At 39.7% G+C, this 17,581-nt stretch overlaps 1 protein-coding gene across 11 annotated transcripts in view; it reads left to right on the plus strand.

The window, feature by feature from the left end:
- Positions 1 to 17,581, plus strand: part of UTRN (utrophin) — a 638,628-nt gene that overhangs the window by 421,724 nt on the left and 199,323 nt on the right. For all 11 annotated transcript variants that reach the window (XM_030556487.1, XM_030556489.1, XM_030556490.1 and 8 more), the window contains 2 exons: positions 6,205 to 6,377; positions 16,451 to 16,607. In XM_030556487.1, coding sequence (XP_030412347.1) covers positions 6,205 to 6,377; positions 16,451 to 16,607 — 330 coding nt within the window. The remainder of the gene's footprint in view (positions 1 to 6,204; positions 6,378 to 16,450; positions 16,608 to 17,581) is intronic.

Genomic DNA, 17,581 nt, shown 5'->3' on the forward strand with positions numbered 1-17,581 from the left:
TGCAGAAACCAGATGGCATTCCCAAAGCTTGAGCAAACCATATGCAAAAGCAGTCACATTACACTGAAGAGGGTTGTGCTGCTTTGGCTTTATTCAATCCCAAAGATGTAACTGCTGGAATTAGTAGAACTAGATTTATGCCGCCCTTCAGACGTTCAGTCACTGCACATAACTGGGCTGCAGAAGTTTTCCAATATCAAGTTAATTAAAACATGTCAACACTCTTTAAAATCTCAAGCTTAGAAAACAAATAGTTGTTCATGTTATTAAAAGAATCCTTAACCATGTGTCCTGTCCCCTGTTAAGCTTTTCGACAGGTTTGATTGAGAGTTGAGTCAGCTTCTTGCAAACCCAAAGCTACAGTGCAAGACTTTTGATAATCTGAGCATGGAAAATAAAGACATGAAAAATATTATCCAGAGGGTTTTTTCTTTGAAACTCTTTTTTAGAAATTATCTGAGAGTTTAAACAGTAATTAAGTTACTGTCATACTTGAGTCAATTGCTTTTGTAGACTGCTTTGACCTACTTACACAGTAATCACAATAGATATAATGAATAGGCAGTGCTGTCTGTGTGACATTTTAGAAGGTTTAATGTCTTTCTTTAATATGTAGTTCTGCCAGTACTGGATTTATGATGGTGGCAGTTCTACCCAAGGGTTTGCGTGTACATGTGTGCTGCTCTTCTCTGTGTGAATTCCTTCTGAATTGATTGCCTAAAAGCAGACAAATGCAGGCTTCTGTGGCATGGGAGATGGGAGGAATCCTTCAAAAGTCAGAATTATCTTCTGAGGCCAGAAGAAAGTACCTCTTGAGGCTATCCTCCTCTATTTCTTAATTGTCTCTTTTTGGTGGCAGGTCTTTTTTGGATAGGTAGGAGTGGAGAAAAGCACATAATTGATGTGTATTCTTCCCCATAAGAAATGCGTAGCCATTGCTGCAGTGGAGGCTAGTGAACGTTGAATCTGCCTTACAAGTGCGCTCACAGGCAATTTACAGCAGTAGTAGATAATACAATATAATATAATAATAATAATAATACAGTAATGTATCTGATTCAAAACAGAGCAAGTAGTCTGCCCTAAGGAACCTCTACTACCTTGCTACCCACTGTGGGCCCTCCTTAGTAGTGACCAAATAGAGATGTGCTGGCTGATGTCTGTCTGGCGTGATGCTGTTCCATTTGGTTGCAATTGACACTCATGGGCTATTCCAATTGAAAGATCTTTCCCTGGCATTTGAGTTCCCTTGTGAAGCACTCGTAACCCTCAGAGGTCAGGAGTTAGAGAGTGGCAGATGGAGAGAGTGACAAAATAAAGCCACAATGGTGAAATAGCCTGGGGGAATTGTCCTCTGGGGATTTTCACTCTTAAAACTTTATTACAGTCTCTGCTTTGTGAGAAACTCTTATTGAGTTTGCTGGGAATGAAACCAATAGCTTTTTATAGAACTTTAATGGAGTTCCATAGCAATTCTGTAAAACCCTATAGAATTTTTACAAGAGAAGAAAAATATTCATTAAATTATATGCAGTTGTTACCAAGAAACGTATAGAAAGATTATAATTTTGTATTAAATTGTACAGGACTCTTCCATAATGGATTTCAACTATTAAACTATATCATTATTTAATATGGTTTTGTATACCTTTAACAACCTATTTAGGGAAGCCTGACATACATCTTTTTATCCACAGTGGCTAATAAAATAACTTCTGTGCATTAGTACCTATTACCAAATAACTGCAATATTCTGGGGTTCCAGTTTCTTAAGAATAGGAAAGAGTGAGATTTTACCTCTTACTTAAAAAGTAAAAGTCATTCTATTTGTTCTGCTTAAACCACAGGCTGGGAATGAGGAGTTTTCTCCAACCTGCCATATTTTTACCATTAGTGGAGGGCTGGCGCTGAAGACCTTTTTCAGAAGAAAATATTGTAGCTCTGCATGTAACATTGTGGAAACACGTATATAAATAAACGAGCAAAATCTAAACAAAAACATGAGTGGCAGTAATTATAATGGCACAGTCTGTGCTACTGCAGTCTGAATTGAAGATCTTATGGCGTTTCTATTCTGAAATAGCCATTTCAGACATGAGTGCTACAGGATACTGTTGTGTAGTTTAGGCCCAGAATTTCACTCTGTAATAGTGTTGCCAGGTGTCTGGTTGAAAAGGGACCATGGTAGCACTGGTCAGCAGGATCGGGCTGTTAAAAGTCCTGTTGGTATGGGGCTGGCAAGCTCCCTACCCTGCTCCACACAGCTCCTGGAAGTGTCCAGCATGTCTCTCCGGCTCCTCGGCACGGGGTGGTCAGGAGGGTTCCACGTGCTGTCCTCGCCCCGAGTGCCGGCTCTGCAGCTACCAGTGTCCAGGAACTGTGGTCAATAGGAGCTACAGATGCAGCGCCTGCAGGCGCGGGCAGTGCATAGAGCTCCCTGGTCCCTCCACCTAGGAGCTGGGCATGCTGGCTGCTTCCGGGAGCCACCTGACGTAAGTGCCGCCAGAGCCCACTCCCTGACCCTCCTCCCGCACCCCAACTCCCAGCCCTGAGCCCCCTCCTACACCCAAACTCCCTCCCAGAGCCTACATCTATCACTGCCTTCTTCACCCTAACCCCCTGCCCCAGCACTGAGCCCCCTCCCCTGGTCCCTCCACCTAGGAGCTGGCCATGCTGGTCACTTCAGGGAGCCACCTGAGATAAGTGCCACCCAGAGCCCACACCCCGAACCACCTCCTGCACCCCAACTCCCAGCCCTGAGCCCCCTCCTGCACCCAAACTCCCTCCCAGAGCCCACATCCATCACTGCCTTCTGCATCCTAACTCCCTGCCCCAGCCCTGAGCCCCTTCCCACACCCAAACTCCCTCCCAGAGCCCACAACCCTAACCCCAACCTGCGCCCCAACTCCCTGCCCTAGTCTGCTACCTCCTTTCTCCACCCCAAACCCCTCATCTCCAGCCCCACCCCAGAGCTCGCACCCCCAGCCGTATCACTCACCCTCTCTGTGCCCCAGCACAAAGCCCCCTCCTGCACCCTGAACTCCTCATTTCTGGCCCCAGCCCTGAGCCCCCTTCCACACCTAAACTTTCTCCCAGAGCCCACAAGCCTAACCCTAACCCCAACCCCCTCCAATGCCCCAACTCTCTGCCCTAGCCAGCTACCTCCTTTCTGCACCCCAAACTCCACATTCCCAGCCTCACCCCAGAACTTGCACCCCAGCCTGGAGCTCCACACTGCACCCCAAACCCCTTGCCCCCAGTCCAGAGCCCTTCCTGCACCCCAAACCCTTTGACTCTGGCTGCAGCCAGAGTCCTCACAATTCTGTACCCCAATCCTCTGCCCCAGCCCAGTGAAAATGAGTGAGTGAGGGTGGGGAGAGTGAGTGACAGAGGGAGGGGGGTGGAGTGAGCAGAGGGTGGGGCGGGGGTGGCTTTAAACCATGTGATCATTTTAAGTGGCCCATGCCCATCAGTGATCTGTGCCAGGGGCTTTCTGATGTCTGAAGCAGGGGAGCCCCTGTTCTGATTGTCTTCATAAGCTCTGTTGAGGCAGGGCTCTGCTCTTGTAGAAACTCATACACCACATACCACTTTGTGTTTGTTTATGTAGCAACTGGTAGTATTTGTTTCTGTCTAACCAGAGAAGGTCAGCAATAGGAAGACAAGTTAATTAATAAAGCTTATTCACTGAACTGTGCTGTCAGCAGAATGCATCATGTCAACAGGAACGCAAACACAACAAATTCATAGTGCCTCGTTCAACATAACATGGCATTTTTCAAATACAAGGATTAAAACCTTTTTGAAAAACATTATTTTTGACCTTCTAAGTGTACATAATAACCAGTATCCCTTTTAAATGAAATCAAGGCTGAATTTTTGCATTGAGGTTCTAAATAGCCCAAAACAGATATTCTTGTCGTAAAATTAGAAATCAGTTTGGCAACCCTGGATTTGCAGTTTTGGTGAGGGAGAGGTAAGATTGGAAATGGAGGTATAGCTGGCTCTGTGAAATACATAGTTCAGTGTCAACTTCACTCTATTATCTATGAACATCTTACCCAGTCTCCCGTTCTTAACAGATCAGCCTTTTGCAACTGTACAGAGTCTAGTTGATGTTAAGGTGTCTACACATTTGCAGGGATCTGCCTGCATGTATGAATTTGAAGGATCAGAACCACAGAAGGTTATTGGAATGTGATGACGCTGCTGCCTAATTCAGGTTCCAGTACTGCAGTGCAAGTTCTTTCCCGTAATACCCCTTTCATAAGGGTTGTTCTCAGCATGATGAGAAATATAATATGATCTAGCTCTTCAAAGCAGAACAAGTATCATTTTCCCTATATTACATAGGTGAAACTGAGGCACAGAATAGCAAAGTGATTTGCCCAAAGTCACATGGCAGTTCAGTGGCAGTGCCAGGCAGAGTTACTGTGCCATGTTCACTGGCACAGGGAGTACTTTACTTGCCTTGCCCTATGAAGGAACAGATATATACATGTTCTTGAAGTCCATGATTTCTGCCTCCCCCAAATATTTCATTTTTCAGCTGTTCATCAGATGTTTTGAAGGAGTATAATTAAAAGTTTCACAGCATCCCAAGTGAACATTAACACTCAGTGCATTCCCAAATATCTGTTGTATGCGTAGCAGCCATTTTTAGCTGCAGCACCACCCATTTGGGGGGGTGTTTAAAAGCCACTGGGGAAGGACAGCCTGGGTTGAAGAGAGTTTGGAAGAATTAAACCTTTTAAGGGATTTCATACTTGCTAAACTTGTTCCCCCTGAAAAAGGAAGTTTTTGTTTGTATCTGTACCATGTTTCTGTAATAATCTTTGTTGATTGATCTCGTTGAGATTTGCAGGGCATCCCAGGGCTCTTTCATTCATTTACATTTGTCTATTTATGCATTCATACACAGATGTTACAAAACAGTCGCCGATCACACTAGAGCTTCTTTCAATGTCAGTCAGTGCTGTTGCATTTTATTTTAATGAAGGCTGGGATGTGCTTGGTTTGATGGATTACAGTAATGTCTCTTGGGGCAGATGTGAGATCAGTGAATATACTCCATTTCATTTGGAGGGTTGGGAAATTAACTTTTTACTTTAATTGGTTTTTTTTCCAGTGGTAGTATCTACTGTAGATACTGCCCTCTCATATATAGCAAAAGCTAGTGTACAGTAGTTGAACTGGAAAAATATTTTTAGTGATTGCTGTAGTAGAGTCAGTAAAGTTAGGTCTAAGTTGCAGAAATACACAGTGAATGTTTTTAACTAGAATATATAGCCTAAAGCACTGTAGGGTGAGTGGATCTCATTGGATACATACATAATTCCTGCTGTATTTTATTTTAAAGAGCTAAGGGGCAAGTGAGTGTGATGAAGCTTGAGATCACATACTTTTTACCTGTCAAGATTTGGGAGTGCATTTGTAAATGTTGTGTATAGTAGTCACCTTAAATGACATCTGAAGAGGTCGGGGACTTCATTTCTGCAGCCACATATAGACAGGTGTCAGGTGGGGGAGATTTTCAAAGGCATAAAGGACAGTGAGAAACCTAACTGCTATTTTTATTATTTATTAATATTAATAATAGCAATGTCAATGGGAGTTGAGTTCTTTTCTCCCTTTGGCTCTTTTGAAAGTGCCAGCCACAAAGGTCAAGTCACCTGCTTTGGAGGATGCTGTCTGAAGGCTTTAGGATAGGATGAGGATTCAGGAGATTTAGTTCCCACATTGGCTTGCTGTGTAGTCTTGAACAACCCACTTAATATCTATAACTCACATTTCTCCAGTTGTAAAATAGGGATAATGATAATTACCTATATGTTTTGAGGGTTAATGGTGGGTAAAGTGCTATACAATTGCAAAATACTATTAAGGCTAAGTGGTGGTGGAAACAGAGCTCCTAGCACTATGGTCAATCCTCTAGACAGCCTGGGCTTGAGTTACTTCCTCCTTTGGCAACACTTTGAAATTTCACAAGTACAAATTTCATGCAAATATGGCTCTCTTTTCTGTAAACATCCAGATAGTGGGAAAATTTCTATTTAGTAGATAATGTTGCAAAATAGCTCCAATGTTGCAATCTTAGTAACTGGCAAATTTCATTAGGAGGGAAGGGAGGGCTCATAACAAATATATCTCTTCTGCTCTAGTTACAGAACTAACATGTCTGAGTTTTTCTCTTTGTTTTTCCAGGACATCCAGGCTGAGATTGATGCCCACAATGACATCTTCAAGAGCATTGATGGAAACAGACAGAAAATGGTAAAAGCCTTGGGAAACTCTGAGGAGGCGGCATTGCTCCAGCACCGAATTGATGACATGAACCAGCGCTGGAATGACCTGAAAGCAAAGTCAGCTGGCATCAGGTTAGTAACAGAAGCATCAAAGAAAGAATGGAACAATGTCTTGCTTTCATTGCTATTCTAAAATATTGCTGTACAGTAAAAGAGAGAATTCAGTTCTCTTTTTCTTAAAAGCCTTTTGGGCTCAGATATAAGAATTCTGGACACTTGCTCACCATGGAGGTTTAACTACTTAAGTAACTCTCTTCAGTGGTGTACAAACTGGCAGGTTACAACTGCACGTGCTATTAAGGTCTGCTGAAGGTGGGCCTGGTTCTCCTCTCTGTGCTGCAAATCAGAAGCTCTCTGTAAGTTGCATCTGGTGTAAGGAGAATCTATATTTTTAACTGAAGTTAGTACTTTTATAGGGTTCATATCCTGGATATGTGGGTTTGTATTTTTGTGTGTGTTGTGGAAGATCTTTGCAAATGATGGTTTATAAAAAATTGTTTAAAAGTGAGTAGATAGGCAAAAGGAGTGTGTGTTTGTTTGTTTGTTTGTTTGTTTGTTTTATTTTGAACCTAATAATGAAAAAAACACTGCCTTTTCAGATGTTCAGATTGATAGATTCCAAGGTCTGAAGGGACCATTGTGATCATCTAGTCTGACCTCCTATATGGTATAAGCCATAGAACTTCCCCAAAATAATTCCCAAAGTATATCTTTTAGAATGTCCAATCCAGTGTTGTACAATAGTCTCCATTAAAATCTTTAAAATATCGTTTGTAAGAAGAGACATCCTATAGTTGTTGTAGGGAGTAGACTGAATCTTATATTAAAGTTAATTAGTTATCAATGCTTTTACAGAGGTTTTAATAGCTATTACTTTGCTATTGATTAAAGCAAACTATACTGTATTCTATTCCAGTAATGTTAAGTATCTGTATTAATTCTCTAAACACCAGAAAATTCAATCAAGACTTGAATTTTGCCACAACAGTTTAAATTATAAACTAAGTGTAGAAATGACTGAGTCATTTAATTTTAGACTCCACTTAACCATATGACTGACCTGCTACATAGAAAAGCCCAAGGAGCAGCCTCTGCTCAACCCACAGCCAGAATAGCATATTTTGAAATTTGAGGGCTCTAGCAGAGTTTGGAAGGGAGCTTGCAGAGACTGACTTGCTCTATGATTAGTTGAAGCAAGTCTCTTTAAACTTGGACTTCCATGAGCTTCACTCACCAAATAAATTAATAAAACCAAAAGAGGGAGATTAAAAGATGTTCATATGTTATGGTTTAATCAACAGCTGAAGAGTTCCAGCAATAACAGCTGAGTTACTTGACCTTTCCTGGGGATTAATGATCATTTGGGAGAAATTAATGGTCCAAATTGCCCTCGAGCCATTTACCCCAGTCAGTCATTAATTCCCAGGCAGGAGGCTATGCACAAAACTGTGATTGCTATTATGAAAGGGAAATTTGTGGAAATACTTCTTTTTTTGATATAAAACTATTTTTATTTTTCTATGTATACATGGAACATGCTGTCCACAGAACATCATTAATGTTAGCAGCATGGATGTGATTACTGTTGACATCCACTGTGCTGCTGAACAGTGTGTCGCTCTGAATATGAACTAGAACTGAAAAACAGTCTGGGAAGAGTTTGCTGACAAACTGGAGTAACACATGCGAAACAGATTAATATCCATTGAAACTGAAATATTTGTGATTCTGCCCATTCAGCCCCATGCTTCTCTTATAGTTGTATTGTCTAAATCCAGGAATAAAATAATGAAAAAATCTGAGAGAGACAGAAATGATAAATACTATTAGTATGAAGACTGTGTTTCTCTAATTGTTTGCCTTTAATGCTTCTGTTTTCTTGTTGTGCCTGGTTTGAGAGGTGAGCTATAAGTGAAGTGTAGGATAGGTCTGGGAAGAACCACAAATCATATTTTATAGGCTAGTATTGATGTTTGAAAAATCTGATTTTGCTGTGATTTTTGTGTTCAGTTTTTGTACTGTGCCCAGATGAAGATTATTCCATTTCTTTTACAGAATAAAATTTCCAATCATGCAGTTTCGTATCTGGGCTTTAGTCCTTGTTGAAATAGGCACCCCGAGTATAATTCACCCTATGCAAATGACTAGCCCATGCATCACTTAAATCCAGTTTAAACCCTTAACATCAAGCTGAAGTGAAACTCAAATGGTACATTGAGCCTAGTGCTAGCCGTGTTTACAGGAGTTGATTTTATCCAGAGTGATTAGTTTCCTTGTTTGTTGCCATGTGTAAAGGTGCTATAGTTTGAAAAGGATGCTAACATTTAGAGGTGTGCTTTCAGATACAATCCAGAATCTACTTCAAAATTTACAATTCTGGCAATTGTGTCCTTGCCCACAATCTCAGATACCTGGATTTGCATCCCTCTTCATGCTAATACTAGAGGAATTTTAGAGTTGACCACACCTATTCCACTTTCAGTCTGGATTCTCTGCCGTCTACGACACGAACAGCAGCAGCTCAGCATTTTTTTGTCTTGTACATTAGAAGCCTGTCTTTTAAAGCAAAATTTTGGGGCATCAGTGATTGGTGTTTTTTCCCCTTCTACCCTTTTCATGTAGGAGACAAAAGGTTTTTGTGGGGTGAGAGGAGGAAGCGTGGGAGAGGAAGAGTGATTCTCTGAATGAGACCACCCACTGAACTTCTTTCCTCCGTTTGTTCCATTGTCCCCTAGTGTGATGGAGTTATCCAAACAGAGCAAGCCAAAAGGCCAAAAGGTGCTCCAGCTGTGAGAAGAACCTCTCAGGGTCCATAGAAAGGGAGTTCTATCACAGTTGCTCTCAGCCTGCAGGGACTCTGAATCTGGCGTGCTTTTTGGAGCCTCTGCCTTCCAGCCAAGAATCCAATAGGGACATCACCAGAAGGGATATCAGCCTAGTTCAGTGCTTGGGATCCAGCAGGCATATTCTTCCTCACGAACATTGTAATGCTTTTGGAATAAATCCCTCAGTCACTGCTGCCGCTACCCCCAAATCCCTTGACCCAGTCTGCTTCAAATGGCCTCCTCAGGGAAGTTCTTTTGTATGAATCCAGTGACCGGGGCACAGAGAGTCAAAGCTTTCCTTGCAGACTAAGTTCCCAAAGGAAGCACTGTCTAGGGTGGGACCAGTCTCCAAACAGGGACAAAAATCTTTTCTCCATGAGGCACAAAAGAAAAGCAAAAAGTCCCCAAAACTCAAGATGCCTTCCAGACTCACATAGTTTTCCGCAGGTTCTAGCTCTTCCATTACTGATGCCTGCGTCTCAAATACAGATGAGGTTACAAAATGGATTCACTGAACCTTGTGAGTGAAACCCAAACCTGATGCTAGCTTTTCCCCCCCACTCCTGCTTAGCACGTATCCTGAGCAGAATTCCCTCAAAAGCCTAATTGTTCCTTTATAGATTTGAGCATGTATCTACTCATCTGCGGCAGCTATATATCACACCTCTATAAGGAATAATAGTGAAAATAAAAGCAGGAATGTTGGGTTAAAATAAACAATGATACTCACATTAAATGTGCATTTCTTTTATCTCTTTACAATGTTTCTGGTGAGATACTTCCTCATTTTCATTACTAAGCAGAAGGTACTTTTATATTACTTAACTGGCTTTTTCTGAGCATCAGGATTCTACCAGACTTTGAAACCATATGCTGGTAATGTTCTGCTACTGTCATTAATCTGGCACACAAGTGGACACTCATCAATGGTAAATTATAGTGAATTTAATCTAGTATTGTATACCACAAAATTCACATTTCATATCAAATGAGTTCATTTACGATTAATGTTATTGCAGAGAATGTTAAATTAACAGTGAACCACTGTTAAAGTTTCCTTTTAATTATCTGACTAGTGACATATTTTTTCCTCTCAAAGTTCCAATTCATTATGCATATAGGAAGTCTGCTAAATAACTGGAGCAGAATTGTAAAACCTCAGCAATACCAGCTTTTACAGGTGGGAGCAACTTAGATGGATAGTTGTTTGTTTTTTTAAAAATCTGATTATTTGTCCTAAAAATCTCCACAAATGTCTCATTTCAGTACAAGTAAATCATTGCGGTTAGAGATATTTCTTTTATTTATAAAAAGGCCAGTCTGTTGTTTCAGCAGCAAAGCAGTGAACTCAAAGCATGGTGGTCTTTCCTAAAAGGTGCAAAAGAGAGCAATAACATATGCGGGAGAAAGCATAATACAGTTTCCATCTACTGTAAGGAGGGCTGGTGCAATGTGGTGATTAAGGGGAAGGCAGAGTGTTGAGAATCCTAGAGTTCCCTGAATTTATTATTTTTAAGAGAGGCGTATGGTCAAAAAGTCAGTTTAAATTAAAATATGTAAATACAAACTGTGCACATGAATCTCTTCATATTGCTTTGAAACACAATCGCCTCTGGGGTGAAATGTTTTGAATCGATTCGGTTGAAGTTTGTAGGCACAGTGCAGTATCTTAATATAAGGGGAACATAATCTTTATTAGATATAAAACAATGGACACTGAAAATGTATTGTTTAGCACTGATTTTGCGTGTGGTTTACTGGATGGCAGTGGATGCCTATTTACGAGATTATCTTGAGTTAGCAGTCCTGGGGTCTCAGACCTTTCTGCTAAAACTAGGGTTTTGCCATTCAACTGAAATCCCTTATTTTCCCTCTCTACCTTAAAGCTGTGTTCAGGCCTTAATTGGTTCAAGTGTGCCACTTACCTGTCTGTTGGCTTTCTCTCTTTTGAATTAGAAGATTCTGTGGAGCAAGGCACTATGTGGATCCTGACATCATGCTCTGTACTCGGTTGCAGTACCTTATTCACATGCCAGTGTGGGCTGGCTGCAAGCTGGCTGTATGTTCAGTCTCAGCATATAGACAGCTGGCTTGAATTTAGCATTAAGAGAGGAATGGTGGGGAAGTTGAGAGTTTAGGAGCACCAATTTAGGAAATCACCTGCTTAAGTGCATCTCTGTTAGGAAAACATTTAAGTACTTGCTAAAAACAAAGTAGGTGCTTAAGTGCTTTCATGGATCAGGGTGAAAGGAGAACAGATTCCTCTCCTTAAATCCTCCTAGCTCAACCTTCATGGAGACACCTTCCCTCTACAAATTAATTCCAATGACAAGTGCTTCCCAATTCATCCACCTTGTATCCCTCACTTCAGAAGCACTCCCCTCCTAAGTATCACAACCCCACCAAAATGATCCTCTTGAAGTAGACCTTCCAGCATATTTCATATGCACCTCCAAGTACTGCCAGATTAGTAACTGTTATATTGAGCATTCATTGGAACTGCTATTTAGGATGACAGCACAGGAGAAGGCAGGTGAAATAGTGTAGCTTTGAAAGAGTTAAGGTTTGAGTAACAGCTAACATGGATTAAAAAAATTGAAATAGCAGGTATTTAAAAAAAAAAAAAGGCAGAAACCAAATATATATAATACTGCTTGTTGATAACAGAAAAGCAGAGACCGTGGAGCTAGCGGCAAGTTAAATTGAAAAGGATTTAGTTCTGCTCTGTAACCTGGCTGACATGAAATTATTGTTTACAAGTGTAAGTAATTATATGTTGGGTTCAAAATGAATCGACAAAAGTACAGAATGACCAGAATAGAAGTGGAGCAGTGGGACATCACTACAATTGTCTTGACAATGTAGGGAAGCCAGCTAGAGAATAGAAAAATACTACGTATATTTGTGATACAGTAGAAAGTCAGTGGTGTGAGATTACACAACTGCTTTTTAAGTGTTAGGCTTGCTTGAAGGTCCCATGTCAGGATAGCTTGGAATGGAGCAGAGAGGGGGAACAAAGGAAATAGGAATGCGTCTACCATTATCAAGAGAAATTACATGAGGGCATGCTTTAATTGCATTACTGCACAATACTGCGATAACTAATCACTGCCTCAGACTTAATGTAATAACCTGTGCCACCACTGTGTTTTCAGTAGGGCTGTCGATTAATTGCAATTAACTCATGCAATTAACTCAAAAAATTAATTTTGATAAATTGCAGTTTTAATTGCACTGTTAAACAATTGAATACCAATTGATATTTATTAAATATTTTGGATGTTTTTCTACATTTTCAAATATATTGATTTAGGTTACAGCACAGAATACAAAGTGTTCAATGCCCACTTCATATTATTTTTATTACAAATATTTGCACTTTAAAAATGATAAAAGAAATAGTATTTTTCAGTTTGCCTCATACAAGTACCATAGTGCAATCTCTTTATCATGAATCTGCAATGTACAAATGTAGCTTTCTTTGGGTACCTAACTGCACTCAAAAAGAAAACAATGTAAAACTTTAGAGCTTACATGTCCACTCAGTCCTCCTCCTTGTACAGTCAGTTGCTAAGAGAAATGTTTTTTTACATTTATGGGAGATAATGCTACTACTTCTTATTTATAATATTATCTGAAAGTGAGAACAGACATTCACATGGCATTTTTGTAGCCAGCATTGCAAGGTGTTTACGTGCTAGATATGCTAAGCATTTATATGCTCCTTCATGCTTTGGCCACCATTCCAAAGATCATGCTTTCATGCTGATGACACTTGTTCAAAAAATGTGTTAATTAAGCTTGTGACTGAACTGCTTGCGGGAGTGTTTTACCCGCATTCTGCTATATATTTCATATTGTAGCAGTCTCAGATGATGGCTCAGCATGTTGTTCGTTTTAAGTGCACTTTCACTGAAGATTTGAAGGTACCAATGTGAGATTTCTAAAAATAGCTACAGTACTTGACCCAAGGTTTAAGAATCTGAAGTGTCTTCCAAAATCTGAGAGGAATGGGGTGTGGAGCATGCTTTCAGAAGTCTTAAAAGAGCAACAGTCCAATTCAGAAACTACAGAACCCGAACCACCAAAAGAGAAAATCAACCTTCTGCTGGTGGCATCTAACTCAGGTAATGAAAGTGAACATGCGTTGGTCTGCTCTGCTTTTGATCATTATCAAGCATAACCCATCATCAGCATGGACGCATGTCCTCTGGAATGATGGTTGAAGCATGAAGGGACATATGAATCTTTAAGGCATCGGGCATGTAAATACCTTGCAATGCTGGCTACAGCAGTGCCATGTGAACGTCTGTTCTCACTTTCAGGTGACATTGTAAACAAGAAGTGGGAAGCATTATCTTCTGTAAAAGTAAACAAACTTGTTTGTGTGAGTAATTGGCTGAACAAGAAGTAAGTCTGAGTGGACTTGTAGGCTCTAAAGTTTTGCATTTTTATTTCTGAATGCAGTTATTTTTTGTACATAATTCTACATTTGTAAATTCAACTTTCATTATAAAGAGGCACCGTGGCTTAACAACCATGTAAAAAGCAGTGAGAGATAAAGAGACTTCCTTTAAAAAGTGGAAGTCAAATCCTAGTGAAGCAAATAGAAAGGAGCATAAACACTGCCAAATTAAGTGCAAGAATGTAATAAGAAAAGCTAAAGAAGAGTTTGAAGAATGGCTAGCCAAAAACTCCAAAGGTAGTAATAAAATGTTTTTTAAGTACATCAGAAGCAGGAAGCCTGCTAAACCACCAGTGGGGCCCCTTGATGATCGAGATATAAAAGGAGCACTTAAAAGACGATAAATTCACTGCAGAGAAACTAAATGGATTCTTTGCTTCAGTCTTCACGGCTGAGGATGTTAGGGAGATTCCCAAACCTGAGCTGGCTTTTGTACGTGACAAATCTGAGGAACTGTCACAGATTGAAGTGTCACTAGATGAGGTTTTGGAATTAATTGATAAACTCAACATTAACAAGTCACCAGGACCAGATGGCATTCACCCAAGAGTTCTGAAAGAACTCAAATGTGAAGTTGCACAACTGTTAACTAAGGTTTGTAACCTGTCCTTTAAATTGGCTTCGGTACCTGGTGACTGGAAGTTAGCTAATGTAACACCAATATTTAAAAAGGACTCTAGAGGTGATCCCGACAATTACAGACCGGTAAGTCTAACGTCAGTACCGGGCAAATTCGTCGAAACAATAGTTAAGAATAAAATTGTCAGACACATAGAAAAACATAAACTGTTGAGCAATAGTCAACATGGTTTCTGTAAAGGGAAATTGTGTCAACAAACGTGGACAAGGGGGATCCAGTGGACATAGTGTACTTTGATTTCCAGAAAGCCTTTGACAAGGTCCCTCACCAAAGGCTGTTACGTAAATTAAGCTGTCATGGGATAAAAGGGAAGGTCCTTTCATGGACTGAGAACTGGTTAAAAGGCAGGGAACAAAGGGTAGGAATTAATGGTAAATTCTCAGAGTGGAGAAGGGTAACTAGTGGTGTTGCCCAAGGGTCAGTCCTAGGACCAGTCCTATTTAATTTATTTATAAATGATCTGGAGAACGGGGTAAACAGTGAGGTAGCAAAGTTTGCAGATGATACTATACTGCTCAAGTTAGTTAAGACCAAAGCAGACTGTGAAGAACTTCAAAAAGATCTCACAAAACTAAGTGATTGGGCAACAAAATGGCAAATGAAATTTAATGTGGATAAATGTAAAGTAATGCACATTGGAAAAAATAACCCCAACTATACATACAATATGATGGGGGTAATTTAGCTATAATAAGTCCGGAAAAAGATCTTGGAGTCATCGTGGATAGTTCTCTGAAGATGTCCACGCAGTGTGCAAAGGCGGTCAAAAAAGCAAACAGGATGTTAGGAATCATTAAAAAGGGGATAGAGAGTAAGACTGAGAGTATATTATTGCCCTTTTATAAATCCATGGTACGCCCACATCTCGCATACTGTGTACAGATGTGGTCTTCTCACCTCAGAGATATACTGGCACTAGAAAAGGGCAACTAAAATGATTAGGGGTTTGGAGAAGGTCCTATATGAGGAAAGATTAGAGGCTAGGACTCTTCAGCTTGGAAAAGAGGAAACTAAGAAGGGATATGATAGAGGTATATAAAATCATGAGTGATGTGATGAAAGTGGATAAGGAAAAGTTATTTACTTATTCCCATAATACAAGAACTAGGGGGTCACCAAATGAAATTAATAGGCAGCAGGTTTAAAGCAAATAAAAGGAAGTTCTTCTTCACTCAGCTCACAGTCAACTTGTGGAACTCCTTACCTGAGGAGGTTGTGAAGTCTAGGACTATAACAGCGTTTAATAGAGAACTGGATAAATTCATGGTGGCTAAGTCCATTAATGGCTATTAGCCAGGATGGGTAAGGAATGGTGTCCCTAGCCTCTGTTTGTCAGAGGATGGAGATGGATGGCAGGAGAGAGATCACTTGATCATTGCCTGTTAGATTCACTCTTTCTAGGGTGTACCTGGCATTGGCCACTGTCGGCAGACAGATACTGGGATAGATGGACCTTTGGTTTGACCCGGTACGGCCGTTCTTATGTTCTTATAAAGAGATTGCACTACAGTACTTGTATTCAGTGAATTGAAAAATTACTGTTTTTTATTTTTACAGTGCAAGTATTTATAATTAAATATACAGTGAGCACTGTACACTTTGTATTCTGTGTTGTAATGGAAATGAGTATATTTGAAAATGTAGAAAACATCCAAAAATATTTAAATAAATGGCATTCTATTATTAACAGCATGATTAATCATGATTAATTTTTTAATTGCTTGACAGCCTTAGTTTTCAGCCGTTCAGAATTAATCCCTTAGTTCTGATGATTGCTGGTGTACATCATTTCTTTCAGCCTTGGAGATTCGTGTTCCTGGCATCAAAGATTTAAGTTTGCCTCTAAAGTCCAGAAATAAGGTATTTCAGTGCAAAGATTAGATGTATATCATTTGTACACTACAAGTTCAGATTCATAACAGAGTGTGGGGATTTTCTTTCATCCCTCTCAAATATGCACTCTGCATTGTTTGAGACAGGTTCACACATCAGACAGACATTCATCCACATTCTGTTGTCTCTCAGATTAATTTGCTTTTGCAGTGCAAAATGATTTGAAGTGGTGACTTTTAATGCACGTTTGAGCAGTTATTTTGCATTTAGGTGTTAGGGAAATGTTCCTGTACTAACAGAGACAAGTTTCTTCAAATAAACTATAGCAGATTTGGAATGTAGGGCAAGCCTCTGAGTAGGACACTGTTTTATCTTTTTGCAGGGCCCACCTGGAGGCAAGTGCAGAAAAATGGAACAGACTGCTAACATCACTGGAAGAGCTAATCAAATGGCTGAATGTGAAAGATGAAGAGCTGAAAAAGCAGATGCCCATTGGAGGGGATGTTCCATCTTTACAGCAACAGTATGACCGCTGTAAAGTGAGTTGGTTGCATTTAGCAAATAAATATATTAAATAAAGGAATAAGCAGAAATAGATTTGAATTTCCCTTAATGATAAATCTTGAGAAGTGTACCTTTTTTTAAATCATGACCACATTTTCTTACTAGATAAGAGTAATATAGAAACTCTATTTAAAATTACATCAGAATGGTTTCTGATTTATATATTTTTACTGAAGAAAAACTTGGTCCACTTCCTGGTGTTCTTCACCTTCTAACAGGTAAGTCTGTCATTCTGTGAATGGAACTGATCAAGACCCTATAAAAGAGAGCTCAATGTTGATTCTAAATTTAGTAGAATTATCTTAAGGGTTCTCCACATACTGTTAAATAGCCATTATTTTTTTTTCTGTTTAGTGGATAGTTTGTTTACAAAGACTCAGAATTGCTTACAAGCACTCAAACAAAACTAGTTAGGCCTCACATTTTGTCATCTAGCTCTTCTAAATGTGGTGTTTAGTGTATCCTAAAATATCATGGTGTACATTAAAATATAGACAAACAAAAGCCCTCAAGGTAAATATACTTATTAAACCAAATGTATCCTGGTAGTGAGCATTATAACTTTAATCATAATGTATATAACTTGTCACATTGAGTAGTTCTGCACAATAACACACTGGTTTCTTTTCTATGACTATGTTTAATGGAGATGTAAATATTTTTCACATTCAATTTTTTGATCAACAGAAAGATGCTTTGCCTTAGTAATGTTTTGGGGGGAGGCTTAGAGTTGCTAAATCCTAAGAGGACAACTTAAAAAAAATCTGCTTTGGTACCATATATTTCTCTTCATTCATTCATTTTTAATAAAAAATATTTCCATAAATACAGGATCTTTTTTCATAACAGTTCATCTTCTCTCCCCCCACCACCTGGTCAAAAAAAGAAATAGAAATAAAATAATCATGCTCTGTTGCAGGCATAACTTCTCTGAATACTTTATGGTGAT

The sequence above is a fragment of the Gopherus evgoodei genome, chromosome 3 (genome assembly GCF_007399415.2).
Source record: "Gopherus evgoodei ecotype Sinaloan lineage chromosome 3, rGopEvg1_v1.p, whole genome shotgun sequence".
Classification (NCBI taxonomy): domain Eukaryota; kingdom Metazoa; phylum Chordata; order Testudines; family Testudinidae; genus Gopherus; species Gopherus evgoodei.